Source organism: Pelobates fuscus, chromosome 2, assembly GCF_036172605.1.
Source record: "Pelobates fuscus isolate aPelFus1 chromosome 2, aPelFus1.pri, whole genome shotgun sequence".
NCBI lineage: Eukaryota > Metazoa > Chordata > Amphibia > Anura > Pelobatidae > Pelobates > Pelobates fuscus.
Window position 1 is genome coordinate 391893448 of NC_086318.1, and position 19123 is coordinate 391912570.

The 19123-nt window shown below is 35.4% G+C and overlaps 1 protein-coding gene across 1 annotated transcript in view; it reads left to right on the forward strand.

The window, feature by feature from the left end:
- USH2A (usherin) overlaps positions 1-19123 on the forward strand; it is an 800771-nt gene that overhangs the window by 48835 nt on the left and 732813 nt on the right. The window contains exons 3-5 of the mRNA XM_063441883.1: positions 11372-11507; positions 12599-12662; positions 14693-14984. Of these exons, the coding sequence (XP_063297953.1) occupies positions 11372-11507; positions 12599-12662; positions 14693-14984 (492 nt within the window). The remainder of the gene's footprint in view (positions 1-11371; positions 11508-12598; positions 12663-14692; positions 14985-19123) is intronic.

Here is a 19123-nt window from a genome sequence, read left to right on the forward strand (position 1 = left end):
CAATAGCTGGGGACCTACATGATGGCGTCACATGCAGTCGATCTTAATAAACCTAAAAAATATAATGACCTACATTTATTGAATCTTATGTTTTCATGTATTCATTAATCTTAGGTGCTAAGGTAAAAAAGTAAATGCCCTGATATAACAAAGACTTAACTGGCAATTTTTGCCATTAAAATATAAGAAAAAAATTTGTGAGCCACCATTTTGAGCCAATATGGCACAGACAAATCCTGCTAAACCATACAAATGTGTTGACCAGATAATTATGAAGAAGCAGATAAGCTTGAATTTTGTTTGGACTTTTTTGTTACAATGCTTGAAAAAGATTTGATAAAAACTGATGAACGTTATCAATATCTTGCAGTTTAACCACTACAGCATTCTGCAGTTGTTTAGGTACTTGTATTTCTTTAATGTTCTGTCCTATCCCCAACATTAATAGTTGGTTGCAATCAAATATATTTTAGGGCAGTAATTTGTAGCTGTCACTCATTCTTAACTATTGTATTAGATCACAGTAATTACATATTGTTGTCCTGAAGGGCTTTGTAAATATTGACTTTCCATTAAATCTGTTAAATTTTAATTATTTTCACAAAGATCAAAATCAAAATGAGCAAGCAGAATGTTAAAAATCCTACGTATTCCAATACATCGGATACACCTTTTATAACCAAAATGCACAACTTATACAAGAACTAAGATATAAGTTAAGTAGTTCACACCAGTCAATCACCTATTTTCTAGTTTTGACAATTTGTATTACAAATTCCTTAACAATTTAGCTTGGTACAGCCATTGTAATAAAATTCCAATATTTCAGATTTCTTCTGTCTGCCAGTTGAAACAAAAAAAGTCTACAATAGCACAGTATGTCTGCTAAATAGTGCTTTGCAAAACTCCCTTCTCGTCCCAGTATTTAAATGAATAATTAATACGATGTAAGGAAGGAAGACTGTATAAAAATCAAGAAAGATTTAATAAATTGCATACAAAAGTGTAAACAATTCACAGAAAATTTGATGGAAAATTGTTGGTGACACTTTGATAATTCTCCTTCATTTTATGTTCCACTGAATACCTTGTACTCAGGATTTTTGGTTTGGGACTGATTACAATCAATTATCTCATATAGTTGGAAATGTATGTTGAGGGTGCTTTTGCATGATTCATTCTGTGTATTTTACTATAATATAGGACAGGGGTAGGCAGCCGTCAACACTCCACATATTGTGTGCCACTTCTTGTGAGCTGGTGATTGACATAATTATGGTAATACACTGATAAACCACAACATTAAAACCACTGACAGACGAATAATATCAATTATATCATTACAATGGCACCTGCCAAGGGGTGGGATATATTAAGCAGCAAGTTAACAGTCGGTGTTTGAATGTTATGTAATGTAAACAGGTAAAATGGGCCAGGGAAAAGATCTTAAGGGTCAAATAGTGATGGCTAGATAACTGGGTAAGAGCATCTCTAGGAAGAACAACCAGTGAACCAACATCAGGGTAATGGGCTCCCAAGGCCAATTGATGCACATAGGAGTGAAGACTAACTTGTCTGTTCCAATCACACAGAAGAACTACTGTAGCTCAAATTGCTGAAAAACTTAATGCTGGCGAGTGCATTTCAGTTTGCTGCATATGGGGCCGCATAGTCACAGACTGTCAGAGTACCCATGATGACCACTGTATATTGCCGAAAGCTCCTTCAATGGAGACATGAGCCTCAAAACTGGACCATGGAGCAATAGCAGAAGGTCGCCTAGTCTGATGAATCATGATTCTTTTTTTAGATCAGGTGGATGGCCAGATTTGTGTGCGTAATTTACCTGGGGAAAGAGATGGCAGCAGGATGCACTATAGGAAGAAGACAGACTGACAGAGGCAGTGTTATGCTCTATGCAATGTTCTACTTGGAAATCTTGGGTCCTGGCATTCATGTGGATGTTACTTTGACACGTACCTCTTACCAAGAGATTATTGCAGATCACATTCACTCCTTCAAGGCAATGGTGTTCCCCGATGACAGTGGCCTCTTTCAGCCACACTGCATAAATTCTGGAATGGTTTGAGAAACATGGCAAAGAGTTTAAGGTGTTACCCTGGCCCTTCAAATTCCTCAGAGCTCAATCCTATTGAGCATCTATGGGATGTTCTGGAACATAAAATCCAATCTATGAAGACCCAACCTTGCAACTTGCAGGACTTAAAGGATCTTCTGCTAATGTATTGGTGCCAAATACCACAGAACATGTTCAGTTGTCTTGTGAGTCCATACCTCAACTCATGAGAGCTGTTTTGGCAACATGCCCATTATGATATTAGGCAGGTATTTTTTATGTTGTGGCTGATCAGTGTATACCCAGAATAGATGGGGTGTATGGGGTGCCTGCTAGTGATAGACTGGATACTAGGAAATTCATATATCTTTTGTTAAAGTAGTAGAGAATCATATTTACGTTCATAATTGAGTTTTTTTGATGGACTGGGGGATTCACTCTCATCAGACCTTGTCATTATTTTAATTGATGTTGGATGGAATGACAAGGTAGCCTCAGGTCTATTGATTTTACCAATTCAATGAAAGACAATTTAGTGCATTGCTGGGTTTTGAATCTCTCTGTTATTTAGTAGTAGGCAATTCAAAGAACTGGCTGGCTTGATTATTCAAATCCCAAGAGGTTGTAAAAGTATGGAGGAAAAGAAAGTAATTATGTGTGGAGAAATGGTAGTATGATCATCTGACATAATGATAATAAATAATGTTAACATTATGAAAAAAGATGGACTTATTTGATAGATAATGGATTGGTCATTTTTAATGAAGTTGTTGAGCAGGTAGTGATAGGTGTAGAGTGCAGTGCAGTTTACACTTTAAATAGTTTCTTCACACTTGGTCTTAGGAATGACAGGTCTTAAAGAAACAGTATAAAGGAACAGAACACAAACATTTATTTCTGACCTTATAGTGTTAAAACCACCATCTAGCCCCCCCTGCCCTTCCTCCCTTAATATAGTAAACTCTTACTTGTATTCAAGTCTGCCGCTGCTGCCTCTGCCCCTGATCTGTCTGCTTGGCTGACATCATCAGAAGTAATTCTCTGAGCCAATCACAATGCTTTCCCATAGGATTGGCGGAGACTGCCAAGGAGGCAGATCAGGTGCAGAGCAGGCACAAGCCAAACACAGCGCTGGCCAATCAGCAGCTACTTATAGAGATGCATTGAATCAAAGCATCTATATGAGGGGGGTTCAGTGTCTCCATGCAGAGGGTGTGCAGCACTGCCCCAGGAAGCACCTCTATCAGCCATCTGAGGAAAGGCCAATGGAGTTATCTCTAGGCTGTAATGTAAACACTGCATTTTCTCTGAAAAGACAGTGTTTACTGCAACAAGCCTGAAGGGAATGATTATACTTACCAGAATAAATACAATAAGCTGTAGTTGTTCTGGTGACTATAGTCTCCCTTTAAGGTAAACGTAAAGCTTGATAGAAAAGCACAAGCTCCTGGACATCAGGAAAGGTTGGTTGTCTTCATGATAGCTTGTTCCCTCTTTGTTGTTTAAACGTAAAATCTAATACTGGTCATTGTTTAATCTTAATTACCATAAGTGATAGTTGTATTTGTTTATTTGTGCAGTATGAATACATAAGTCATTATACAATCAAAATCTACCTCCGAATATTTAAATCCCATTAAAAAGCAACAAAAAAACCTACTGATATCCCAAGTGAATTTTTTCCTATCTGTACTCTTCCCTCTGCTTTACCATGTATAATATATATATCTCCATTATTTAATTACAGAATCTAGAGATAGTTCCAATGATGCCTGGATAGGTCTTAATAATCAGCCTAGCAGAGTCCCTCTAGTAATGTTTTATGTGCAATTGTTCATCTCTCAAGAAAAAATATTGTCCATTCTAACCTTCCTTGGTATCCAGTATTAATATAAACGCCTCTATCACAGACACGGTGCAAGCTCCAATATATCTTGGGTTTCTTTTTACAATATAATATTCTGTATATATCGTTTGATTTGAAATTTATCGTATCTAGTGCAAACATTTCAGTACGGTCCCCATTCTATAAAAAATCACAAAGATCTAATTAAAAATTGCATATATAAATATATCATTATTGTAATGGACGGATCATATTTTTGACTCCTATGCTTTGCCCAAGATTAATAGGAGTTCCACTCTTGATTGGTACCTTCCATCATTTTAATGAGAGCAGCTGAAATAGCTGCTGCTGAGACTGTAACTCCTATTGGTGTCAGGCTGCACTGGGACATGTAACCCTACATCGTAACTCCTACACTGGACCTTATCATCTACAGTACCTAAACACTAATTATTAACCCCTATACTACCTTAACACTTATACCAGCTTTAATTATAACCTAAAAATGTAATGTAATAAAAATTATATCACACACCACACACACACACACACACACACACAATAAATATGGCATTTTATTGATTATTTAAGGAAAAAACTGTCTTATTTTTCATTAAAAAAAGAAAGGTTAAGTTAAACTTAAAAAAGAACATTTTCATTTGAATGATATGACAAGACTATCACAAGAGTGTTTCCTGCTATAAAGAACATTTTTAAAGAATTATTACCTTCATTAGAACAGTGACACAGAGCTTTAGACATACATTTCAAACTTCTGTCCCTCTACAGAGACAATTTTCTTTTCTTAAATAAACTGTCATGCTAGTGTTAATATATTGTTTGCTCCCTCATACTCGGAGAATACTGCTGATATAAAACATGTATATGTTAGATTGGTAATGGTATCTTTAGTGTAGTTGACTAGAACAAATGTGTTTCCCTCATGGCTGTGCTAATGTGATAAAGGAAAATTGGCTCTTCGTCAGTTTTTGGCTCGGTTAAGACAGTCGAGATGGAACCATTTTCTTTTTTATGCATTAATACTACTGAGAACTTTCCATGAGTTATATTTCATACGTCTGTGCGTTGCGCAAAGATGTTGTAAAACATGAGATAATGTTAAAAATAACACTGTGGGATGGCTGTATCTTTTATAACGATAACAGTCAAGGAACTGAATGACAGTAACAGGCTGTAAAAAAAATAATACAAAAAATGCAATTCCATCCACACTTGTTATGTTTAAAAGCTTTTGTAATGAAATTCAACACAGTTTGCATGCATATAGATTGGGAAATGTGAAAAATAGAAAGAATAAGGTAGTAATGCTTGAAAGGAAAAAAAAATATACAACATTAACTTCCTAAACAAAATGTTTGTAAGCAATAAATAACGTCTCTTAGATTTAATTTTTTCACCTTCGGTGGTAAATTCTACATGATAATGGGTTTGGAAATGCACAATTTACAGAAATTGTTAGCAATAGTATCAGGAATGTTATTTAAAACATAGTCTGCCGGTAACATAACGGTTCTCGAATGTAATTTTGCACCCCTTCACAAACATATCTGCAGCATCGCAGTGCCTGAGGCTCTGATCATAATCACCCAGCCTTTGAATGGAAGGCAATTCAAGCTTATTATCATAAGGAAAAATGTACAAACCATTGAAGTTAAGTTGTTGAATGTTTATGCTCTGCTTTTGAAAGAAAAATAAAAAATCAGGATATTGCTCTTAACAGAATATAATTTGCTATTGCTAAACACTTATTTGGCTCCAATGGGCACTCATACTCTGTAGATGTGATTGTTTACTGCTTATGTGATTGGAGTGTTTGTGGGTTCTTTAAAACATATTCTCTCATCTTGTTTTTTTATGTACAAATATATATTTCGAAATGATGTGTTAGCCAACTGAACAGTGTGTGCGTGACAAGTTTATTCAGAGATCTCTAACATGTAGATGGCATATGTCGAGCTTTGTGGGAATATATATATATATATATATATATATATAAAATAAAAATTGAATTCTTGCACTCCAACATTCAGATAATATAGCCTGGTGCCAAGTCACAATTATAAAATAAAAATGAAAAAATCGCTCTTTTTTTCTGTCAATCCAGGGGGTCAACGTTTCAGCTCCTGTTCGGAGCTTTCATCAGGACACATTGGGATGTGTCCTGATGAAAGCTCCGAATTGGAGGTGAAACGTTGACCACCTTTATTGACAGAATAAAAGAGCGATTTTGGAAGACCTAGAGTGCCGGTATTTTCTCATTTATATATATATATATATATATATATATATATATATATATATATATATATAAACCTGAAAGGGAATGATTCTACTCACCAGAATAAATATAATAAGCTGTAGTTGTTCTGGTGACTATAGTCTCCCTTTAAGGTGAACGTAAGGCTTGATAGAAAAGCAAAAGCTCCTGGACATCAGGAAAGGTTAGTTGTCTTCATGATAGCTTGTTCCCTCTTTGTTGTTTAAAAGTAAAATCTAATACTGGTCATTGTTTAATCTTAATTACTATAATCGATAGTTGTATGTGTTTATTGGTGGTGTACGAATAATATAATATATATATGATATTTAAAACTGTATATAACCCTGTATTTTATTCATTCACGTTTTGTTTGCTTGTTCATTTGTTCCTTTGTCCATTCATTAATCTCTTCCTTTCTTAAAGGGTTACTCAAATTCTTATAAATGTTTTTTTTTTTTTTTTTTAAACGAATAATGACATATTGGGCTTTATGCTTTATGTCCACCCGCCCCACCTGATCGCTAGTTAAATAGTTTTAAAATAAGTATTACGGTACCTTCTAGCTCTGCTTTTCATGCCCCTCCTGTTGCATGGTCTTATCAAAAGCTTCTTATAGAGATGACTTTGATTGGACCATTTAGCTGGCTCGGAGCGCATGCACACGTTGGCAAGAGGAGGGGGAGTGGGCAAGAGGGAGGGGAGAGGGAGAAAGTAAAACAAAATCAAAAGGTGAAATTAGAAGGTGGGAGCACTGCAGTATGGAGGAAGGGGACACATAAGACTCCCCTTCAAAGCTCTGCCTGTAAGGGGATAATTACATTACATCTGTTGTCAGCATGCAGTGCTTGCTGATGATAGATGTAAAATATTCACAGAATTTACATTAGTCAGCCCGGAACAGAGTTGCCACTTGTGTTGGGGGTGCAACTAGCCACCAGTACACAAGTGCAAATGACAAGGTTAAACATTGTACATCCAGCCTCCTACCACCATGACTACTTCAAAAAGGAGATGTGGTAGTTGGAGTAACCCTTTAAACATATTTTTTCTCTGTTTGCTTAAGGGTAAGTGAGAGAAATGTGACGCATATTTTCTTCCTGATAATTTTGAAAAAAATTACGAAACAATAACACAGTACATTGAACATTTGCCTTAGAATCTCATGGAATCCTCTTTCGTGGTTAAGTGTGTGCTGATCTTTGTGGGTGTTATTGAATTACCAAATTGCTTAATTCTTTGTGTGTAATTTCGCCATCACTATATTTATTATTTTATTTATGGTATTTATAAAGCGCCAACAGATTCCGCTGCGTTGTACAATTAGTTGAGAACGTACAATATACAGAATTAGAAAAAGGAATGACAGAAGGGTTAGGATAAACTGACCCTGGAGTCAAAGATTGGACTAAATGGGGAAAAAAAATGGGAAAAAAATGGGAAAAAATATACAATTAAAATACAGTTTAATTGTATATGAATAGAGAAAAATCCTTAAAGGACCACTATAGTGCCAGGAAAACATACTCGTTTTCCTGGCACTATAGTGCCCTGAGGGTGCCCCCACCCTCAGGGACCCCCTCCCGCCGGGCTGGATAGAGAGTAAAGGGTTAAAACTTACCTTTATTCCAGCGCCGGGCGGGGAGCTCTCCTCCTCCTCTCCGCCTCCGATCCTCCCTTTCGGCTGAATGCACATGCGCGGCAAGAGCTGCGCGCCCATTTAGCCGGTCTCATAGGGAAGCATTTACAAGCATTTTGGAAGCTGGATTAACCCATTTATAAACATAGCAGTTTCTCTGAAACTGCTATGTTTATAAAAAAAAAAAGGGTTAATCCTAGAGGGACCTGGCACCCAGACCACTTCATTAAGCTGAAGTGGTCTGGGTGTCTAGATTGGTCCTTTAAAGTTGAGATATTGAGAGAGAGAACCCAAGTCTTGCTCAGATGCTTACTCTCAAAAACCGGCCAAAGGTTTGCCCATACGTAAAGTAAATAACTCAAAATAAGGGTATAGAGTTACAATTGTTAAAAATAGTCTTTTAATGTTAATGTTTAATGGGGTTAGGAGATGAAATTCAAGATGAGATAAAGGTTAACTGTCTCCCTTTAAATGAGTTTGTAGTTATTTTAAATGCACAGTACAGTATCTTGGGGTAGCAAACAAAGCTTATGTGGGTAGAAAAGATGTGTATATAAATGCTCTCCACCGAAGCTTAAGAGTTGCTATGACCCGAGTAAGATACTTAAAAGTTGTGCAGATCAATGTACGGACAGGGTATGGGAGATAGGGATAAATGAATGCCCCACCCCTTTTCATAAATTCAAACTCCAAAGTAGCTACAATAGGTGCAACAAAGTATCTAAAGGTAGCAAAAGGTGGCAGGGGGAATTTGGAGGTGATGGCTAAAAGAGTTACCAGAGAGAAGCAGCTATTGGTAAAATGGAAAGGGAATGGAGAGGTAATTGAGTGAGAATCTCAAACAGCTGGAGGAGCATGCTATATATTTAGGAGGAACCTGGATGGGCGGGAGGAGAGGAGGGTGGGTGGGAAGTGGTGAGAAAAGAAAATGCAGAGCATCACAATCGCTGTTCCTATGAGTGAGTATGAGTGTGAGATGAGGCCTGAAGAACAGAGATGGAGATAGAATAGTTATATGAAGGTATTTACAGCCAGGATGAGCATGGGGGAGGAGAGAAGAAGGGAGGGAAGGGGAGGGGGGAGAGTGGGTTGAGTAGCAATGTATTGCATACAATTGAAAAGTTTTGCAACCAAATTCTAACAAATTAATAACTATGTATGAAATATTGGTCAGAAACATTAAATGACAATGATAAAAACTGCATGCACAGATAATTACAGTGGCAAACTACAAGTATATTTGGAAACAATTCAATAGTAACACATGATAATATAGTAGCAATATAAGAATAAATCAGGTGAAATATCTTCCAAGCTTCTGTCAGTACCTTGTAGTTGTTGGAGTTACTGCAGGTTGTTAAATGCAGAACATCACATCACTGTTCCTATGAGTGAGTATGAGTGTGAGATGAGGCCGTTAGAGTAGAGATTGTAGCCGTATTCGTTTAGTGATGCAGATGTAAAATGGTGTATATTTTCTATCAAACCTGTGTATTATTTGCACTAATGTTGGTTTAACCCCTTAAGGACACATGTCATGTGTGACATGTCATGATTCCTTTTATTCCAGAAGTTTGGTCCTTAAGGGGTTAATCCCAGATCACAAAGCAACCTTAAATTCTATATGTTGTTTTTGTTCTGAAATTCTTTATACTTGAGAAAGGAAGGTTCTCCAGAAAGCTTGTCTTTCCAAAATTCCGTTAGTCCAATAAAAAAGGTATTACAAGATACTAATTTCATAAATATATCTTCAGGTCAGATATCTTCTTTGTTGACTAGTTTAACTTGAGATCCGAGATCAGTGGCATTGAAGTAATCTGAAACTGCTGTTAAGGTACATGGTCAATTATGTGGTTATGAGCTATAACACTTGGCATCGATAGTTTTAATTAAATAGGTGGTTGCTTTATTGAACAAAACTCAAACAGAATAACAGTAGGGTTTCTACATTCGGCTGCTGTGAAACTCTAATCTGACTCACAATTTCAAAGCAACTAATGGGTTACACATAATAATAGCAACTAATGGGTTACACATAATAATAACGTTCGGAATTGTAGTAACCTTTGTAGTACTAATTGTTACCAGGAATAACACCTAATTCATTATGAGCTTTATCATTTCTACCCCAGGTTTAGAAGTAGACTTGCTTTGCTGCCTCTGTATGTTGTATGCTACCTTTTAGATGCTTTATATAGGGTACATTGTTTGAATTATCAATTGTAATGCAGTTCCCATTGAGGTATAAACCTTAAATATTATTCTGCTTTAACTTACAGTACCGGTAATTAAACATACTTTCTTGTCTGTATGTTATTTCGTTTTTCTCTTCTGAGCAGTTCTGTTTGTATAATTTTAGAGACATCAGTAGCATCTGTGAATGGACCAGGCCTGTAGGTGGATACCTGCCCAGGAAGGTGCAAGAGGAAGTCGAGGGTCGTTGGATTTTGTGTACCCTTGATAAATAAGGAGGTCTTTTTGAACCTCATAGGCTTTTTAATTATTATTATTTCTTTTGACTTTAATGTGGTGGTTGGCTAGCAAGCATTTTATTTAAAACATTCAGGTGTTGAATTGCAATATCCATTGTTGAACAGTGTGAACAATGTTTGCAGTCCAAAATTTCCCATATGTAGCCATATGTATGTTTGCTGGTATTGGATCATTTTGGACTTTAGTGAATAAAACTGATTGTAAGTTATTTGATTTAAATATATTATTTGTAGTTTGAAGGATAGACTTGTGCATGGCAGTAAAGTTTGGATTGGTCGATTCTATTCAGCCTAAACAACATTTTTTGTTTGGTTCACCAAATTTCCTTAATTCAGCAATTTGGCTTGTCAGAATATTGTATATGCAAACAGTTCAGGAAAACCTATTCAGATGGACCAAAAGACCATGAAATTGCTATATGTAAATATATTTAGCAGTACAGTAATAGGTTAATTTGTACTCCTTTTTAATGAGCGAATTCTGACCATGTTCTTACCGAAAAGAATGGTATTTTACCATTCAAATTTTGGACACATTGTGTACATATTCATGATATTGAGCGTTAATTTCCTTAAGCCTTTGATTGCATATTTAAATGTTCAGTCTGACTTATTCCTGGTTTATTGCTTTATTATATATTTATTAGATTTTTTTCCTTTATTTGATTTAGTGGTTCTACCCCTAAACCATCAATCATCTCTATTTTGGTGCCACTGACGGAACACTGAATCAAAAGCAAAAAAACTATTAGGTCATTGTCCATATTGGTTTTTCGTGATTCCAAGTTATGAAATTCAGATGACCTGCCAATCGACAAAAATTCTGATGAATTATAATTCAATTTAAACTAAATGCACACGTCCAGTATGCATAATGTATTATTGTTTTTTATGCAGTAGATAACCAAATATGTTTAATCCATGTAGTGACCAATGCGGTTTTATTATTATGTTTATGGAATGTATTGGCTTCCTCAAGCCTTTTACAACAACTCATTCATTTATATGAACTCATGTACTGTATATATTTTAATTTCAGGTCCATCACACAATAATTAGTTTTTTTATCAATGGGTTGGAAGAAGATAGTACACCATTTGACTCAAGAAGTTTAAGTGGCCCTATTTCAGACAGTGGAGATCACAACTCTATTGTGCTTGGACAAAATACTAATGGTATGTCAAAATATGCAGTACCTTTAACAGATAATAAAAATTGCAATTATTAAAGAAGAAATGTAAATTGAAATTTTGATTTAATGATGTTAGATATACTTTTAAAAGGATATAATATTTTTGGATAAACATTTAAAATTATTTTCTCAAAATATTAAAATATCAAATAATTTATTATACATAGAAATATATCAATATATCATAAACTATCAAAATATGACATTCAAACATTTTTCCTTCTATTAAATCATTTGAAAAGTGTATCCAACAATGTTAAATAATAAAATATGATGTGAGAATATTGTAAACCAAAGTTATACTCTTGGTGCCTCCTGTTTTACTCTATATTTAACTACACAAAACAAGCATTTTTTTAAAACTTTTAATCTTGATTAAACATTTTGTTATACACAAAATAATAAAAAGGGGGTACAGAAAGCAATAATGGGAAAAAAAACAAACAAAAATTTAATCAATCATTTTTTTTTAGCACAGATCAACAGATCAACATTAAAATAATTATTACATCAGCATTTAAACTTTACCACTATATCTGCACGTTGCGAGGATTAGGTAATATATAAACTGGAACTGGTGGTTATATAATTGTTTTAAATATGTATTTCCTAACTGTTGCAGTGCTACTCACAACAGTGTGCTTAGAGGGGAAAAAAAGGGACAATTAATAAAAAAATATTTACTTAGTGACATAAAAAAGAACAATTGTTTTAGGTATCATGTTGTGGTGATAATGTAGGAACATTTTGTGTCTTTATGCTACAACTTTAAAGAACAATTGTACCAATCTCTTCACTTATTAAAGGTGGCACTTAGACTGGCTCATTACTTCAGCTTAATGAGGCGGCCTCCATACCACCTTGCTAATCAGAATAAAAAATGGTATGAAATGTTCTTCAAAGATAATATAAATCATCCTTTTATATTAAAGAATGAAGCCACCAAGATCATTATGGAAAGTTTTAAAAGTGTGCAAGAAATGAAATAATGTGCGGTTAATAAAACTGCAAGCATATACAGTAGAGAATTTTTGGTGTATCATTGAAAGTGATAATATATTTATATTTAAACAGGTATTGAACAGTTTATTGGAAGAATGCATGATTTTCGCTTGTATGAGGTAGCCCTTACAAACAGGTAACGTAGAATCAACAATTAGGGATTGTTCTACCGATTATATCGAATTCTAACATATTTTTCTTTTACTTTATTTAAGTAACACACATTTAGGCCTGTTTTCAAAAGTGTCACTGATATTGTGACACACTGATTAAATATTAAAGCAGGGCTCCAAGCACCATAACCATTTCAGCAAACTAGAATTTCCCTTACTCAAGTTTACACATTTTTAGACAGTAGCAGAATTTACTTTGAAATGTAATCAGAGTGGATGTTTTCATTCAGTTCATAAGCAGATTTGTACATTGCATTAAAGCGGCACTATCATGGCCGAATCCCGTTTTTTTTTACCCCCACCCTCCCGACTCCACTATATCTAATTGTCCCCCTAGTTACCCCCAAATGCCCCTAAGCCCACATATTACCTATTTTTGCATCTTTATTTCGTGCCTGGACCTAGGTCCTGGGCGCCGCCATCTTTGTGTGGGTAGATGAAGTCCCTGAGGGACACATCATCTGCCCACACTAGATAGCGCTGTGAAATTCCCACGCATGCCCAGTTAAACACTTGGGAATTCATCTATTCATTCATTCGTCAGAAAGACAAATAAATGAATCAAAATTTCAAACGAATGAGGCAAAGCTCCCTCCTTGTAATATGTAAAAATAGAAGTGGCCGGGAGCAGTGAATTTCATTTACAATGAAATTCCGATCCGAATTGCATCCTAACACGAATTAACAAACAGTTCTCATTCTGTTAGGATGAAATTCAGTAGTTTCGCCAGTGTTCTGTCTAAATAACAGGACGTTCAGGAATACTGACAGGAAGCCTCTTGGGGGATCACAAAGGAAAGGTAAGAATTGTGGGGAAATTTCTCGGACCACAGAAAAAAGAGCACACTTTGCTCCTCCGCTGGTCATAGATGGTCAGGCATAGGATTTGTCATGTTTTTTTAAAAAAAAAAGTAGAGCAGAAAGGAAGAAATGAAGGACAGATCCTGACAGAGGGAGAGAAGAGATTGGGGAAAGGTAAGTTCGGCATGACAGTACCGCTTTAACCCCTTAAGGACCAAACTTCTGGAATAAAAGGGAATGTGTCATGTGTCCTTAAGGGGTCTCCCTCCCGCCGAGCTCTGGTGTGAGGAAGGGGTTAAACTTACCTCTTTCTCCAGCGCCGGCGGGGAGCTCTCCTCCTCCTCTCCGCCTCCGATCCTCCCTTTCGGCTGAATGCGCATTCAGCCGGTCTCATAGGAAAGCATTTACAATTCTTTCCTATGGACGCTTGCGTGCTCTCACTGTGATTTTCACAGTGAGAATCACGCAAGCGCCTCTAGCGGCTGTCAGTGAGACAGCCACTAGAGGATTTGGAGGCTAGATTAACCCTAATATAAACATAGCAGTTTCTCAGAAACTGCTATGTTTATAATAAAAAGGGTTAATCCTAGAGGGACCAGGCACCCAGACCACTTCATTAAGCTGAAGTGGTCTGGGTGCCTAGAGTGGTCCTTTAAGTCAGAAATTACTTCAAGCACAAGTTTGTTAAAAAAAACAAACAAACATTTTTCATCTCTAAGGACTTAACTGGTAACTGTTTTCCTATTGAGATTATGTTACAATCCAGTGTCTGTAATAAACCGGTAAAGTTTTCTGACTTTAATCTTGAATCACAAGACAGTTTACAAAGTCATTACAAACCAAAATAAATGGACAGTTTTGTTGCTGCTAATCTTGTCAGAGTCAGAAAACATTATTACAGAGTGTATTGCAACGCTCAAATTAAAATTGTTATAGAGAGAGTAGTTCACTTGTAATAGCAAGAACGATATTTCCATTACAACTATTATATCTGCCGCGATACAACATTTACAAATCTTAGTTTGTACTTCGTACACTAACATCAATACATACTGTCTTTCACTAGCGCTGATCTAAGGTTACTTTTATTAATGTATTTTTCTGATTTCTGAAATAATCAACGTTTTCTGTATTTTAGCTTTGGTCGCTGGAAGGAAAAATATCTAATATCATTTTTTTTTCATATGAACAGAGAAATTGTGGAGGTATTCTCCGGTGATTTTCCATATTTACATGTTCAGTCCGAGTGTCGTTGCACAGGAAGCCACCCCCGTATACACCCTTTTGAACAAAGATATTGCATTCCTAATGGTATTAATGATACAACTAAGGACAGAATTTTAAGGCTTAATCCAAATTCACACCCAGTGTCATATATTAATGATAAGGATCTGGAAACTACATGGATTTCACGTTTGCTGTCATCGTCAGACATTGATACCGGAATCACTATTACCATAGACTTACTCAATGGACAATTCCAGGTAACTCTTATTTTCTAAATTAGATTTAAGTTAAAAATGTACACATACACATTATAGCTTTATACTTAAAATGTATTTTATTTCAAAATTGTTGTTTAATGCTGTTTTAAAAGATGTCCTGATTCACAGACTTAGAGGTAATTTGCTTTTCTGTTCGGGTAGCAATACAAATTTACTGTAATTGAAATATGATGATTGAAAGGATGCTAATAAAAAAAACATATTAAAATGGAACACATAGCAATCTTTATAGGGAATAGGGTGAAGAAAGGAATAAGGAAGTTAGCATCCCAAAATCAGAACCGTCTGAGTAATCAGCCCAAGGAAACAGTTCAACCATAGAAATTGCAGGTTTTCATGTTTTGCAGTCTAAGGAATTTAAATTGTAGAGTTCAAGTCAAACCGTGTATGTATGATGCATGTAAAAACAGTAAATGTCAAATAACGCTGTAAAAAAAGTTGGCTGCAATTTGGAATAGAAGTTTATATCGAGAAAAAGTCCTACATTCTTGATTTGGTTGTTACTTTGCCTGAACACCCAAGTAACAATGACGGCATGGGTGTTAGTTGATCATAGTTACATAGCCTGAAATGTGACACAGCTTTATCAAGTTCTGCCTTTCTCACATCTGTTTTTGCTGTTAACCCCTTAAGGACGCTGGACGGTTCAGGACCGTCATCGGCATTTTTCCCTTGCCGACCGACGACGGTCCTGAACCGTCCTAAATTTAAAATGTACTTACCCGATCGCCGTCGTTCCCCTGGCGGCGATCGGCGGTGCTCCCGGTGTGGGGAGACTGCCTGCAGCCCAGACAGTCTCCCCATGGCGGTTTAGGACCCCTGTGACCATGTGATCGCCCAACAGGGCGACCACATGGTCACAATAGGTGTCCTAGTCTCTGCCTGCAGGGGGACTGTCTGTGCTGACAAGCAGTCTCCCTGCAACTGTAAAATCAGAAATAAATTTAAAGTGAAAGTTAATAAAAAAAAATATTATAATATATCTGTATATATATGATATATAGACATATATTATACCTATATAATATATGTCTATATATCATATATACAATGTCATGCTAAATGTATTTTTATATTAATATGTACATATATTAATATAAAAATACACTTATAATTAAATTACACACGTATATATATATATATAATATATATAATAACTATATATATTGTATATATATATTATTATAAAATAAGAATAATAAGTAATTTAAATTAAATTAAATTAAAAAAAATAATAATAAAAATTAAAAAAAATATATATATCTATACGAAATTTTATTCTAACTGTATTTTGATATTAATATATATATATATATATATATTTATATCAAAATACACTTAGAATTAAATTGTATATATATATCTATGTATATATAAATAAATAAAAAGAATGCGAACTATTCATATGTCCATATACAAAATTACATAAATAATTATATAAATATACACGTAGACTTCAAATATATAAATATGCATATATATTTAAATTCTACGTGCGTATTTATGTAATATTTTTACATAATTAAGTTATTTTATTGATTGCAATTTAAGGGACCTGCCTGCCAACCCAGGCCGAAAGTCCAGAGAATTTAATTTGCTATCACTGTATTTTACCCTGTAACGTTCTACGACACCCTAAAACCTGTACATGGGGGGCACTGTTTTACTCGGGAGACTTCGCTGAACACAAATATTAGTGATTCAAAACAGTAAAACATATCACAGCAATGATATTGTCAGTGAAAGTGACTTTTTTTGCATTTTTCACACACAAACAGCACTTTTACTGATGATATAATTGTTGTGATACATTTTCCAGTTTTGAAACACTAATATTTGTGTTCAGCAAAGTCTCCTGAGTAGAACAGGACCCCCCATGTACAGGTTTTATAGCGTTTTTGAAAGTTACAGGGTCAAATATATGGGTCAAATATTTTTACATTGAAAATGGCCAGGTTGGTTACGTTGCCTTTGAGAGCGTATGGTATCCCAGGAATGAGAATTAACCCCATGATGGCATACCATTTGCAAAAGAAGACACCCCATTTGCAATACCTTGGGTTATGTCCAGTCTTTTTTTACTAACCACTTAGTCACAAACACTGGCCAAAATTAGCGTTCAATTTAGTTTTTTACTTTTTTCACACACAAACAAATATGAACGCTAACTTTGGCCAGTGTTTGCGACTAAGTGGCTACTAAAAAGTCTGGACATACCCCATATTGAATACCCTGGGTTGTCTACTTTTAAAAAAATATGTACATCTGGGGTGTTAATTAGCAATTTATGACAGATAATAGTGTTACAATGTCACTATTGATACATTTTAAAAATGTATGTTTTGAAACCGCAATATCCTACTTGTACTTATAGCCCTATAACATGCAAAAAAATAGCAAAAAGCATGTAAACACTGGGTATTTTTGAACTCAGGACAACATTTTGAATCTATTTAGCATTTTTTTTCATTCGCTTTTGTAGATGAGTAAAAGATTTTTCACATAAAATTCAAAAAAACTTGTATTTTTTTCAATTTTTCATCATATTTTTTTCATTTTTTTAAAATTAAATTACATGAGATTATATAAATAATGGTATGTAAAGAAAGCCCCTTTTGTCCTGAAAAAAACAATATATAATTTGTATGGGAACAGTAAATGAGAGAGCGGAAAATTACAGCTAAACACAAACACCACAAAAGTGTCAAAAAGATGCCTGGTCGCAAATGTACAACATCGCAAAAAAAGTCCGGTCCTTAAGGGGTTAAACTAAAAGAAGGCAAACCCCCTCCAAAAAAACCAAAACCAAAACAAACAGTTTGAAGCGCTTTCTAAGTTTGCAACAAACTAGGGAAACATTTCTTCTTGTCGTTAGAATGACACTCTTTGCTGGCTGGGAGTGACTTTTGGTGGATGACAATGTCGCACCCCTAGGCTTTGCATATTTCATACAGTTGGTTCTGATATACCAGAAATATGTCATGTAAGACATAGAAACATTGAAACATAGAATGTGACAGCAGATAAGAAAATTTTTGGTCAACCTAGTCTACTCAATTTTCTAAATTCTTTAATTAGTCCCTGCCATTATCTTAAGTCTAGGATAGCCCTATGCCTATCCCACACATGCTTAAACTCCCACATTGTGTTAACCTCTACCACTTCAGCTGGAAGGCTATGCCATGCATCCACTACCCTCTCTGTAAAGTAATACTTCCTGAAATTATTTTTAAATTTTTGCCCTTGTAATTTAAGACTATGTCCTCTTGTTGTGGTAGTTTGTGGTAGTTTTAGTCTCCTCCTTTACTGTGTTGATTCCCTTTATGTATTTAAATGTTTCTATCATATCCCCCTGTCTCGTCTTTCCTCCAAGCTATACATGTTAAGATCCTTTAACCTTTCCTGGTAAGTTTTATCTTGTAATCCATGAACCAGTTTAGTAGCCCTTCTTTGAACTCTCTCTAAAGTATCAATATGCTTCTGAAGATACGATCTCCAGTACTGCGTACAATACTCCAAGTGAGGTCTCACCAGTGTTCTGTACAATGGCATGAGCACTTCTCTCTTTCTACTGCTAATACCTCTCCCTATACAACCAAGCATTCTGCTAGCATTTCCTGCTGCTCTATTACATTGTCTGCCTACCTTTAAGTCATCAGAAATAATCACCCCATAATCCCTTTCCTCAGATGTTGAGGTTAGGACTCTATCAAATATTCTGTACTCTGCCCTTGGGTTTTTATGTCCAAGATGCATTATCTTGCACTTATCCACATTAAAAGTCAGTTGCCACAACTCTGACCATTTTTCTAGTTTTCCTAAATCATTTGCCATTTGGCTTATTCCTCCTGGAACATCAACCCTGTTACATATCTTAGTATCAACAGCAAAAAGACATACCTTACCATCAAGACCTTCTGCAATATCACTTATAAAAATATTAAAGAGAATTGGTCCAAGTACAGATCCCTGAGGTACCCCACGGGTAACTAGACCTTGCTTTGGAAATACTCCATTGACTAATTGCCCTTCACTCCCAAATTTTTTTTTTCCAAGTTTAAGGAGATCAATAACATTTGGAATGGTTAAAACAGCATTTAAAGACATCACGTACCAGG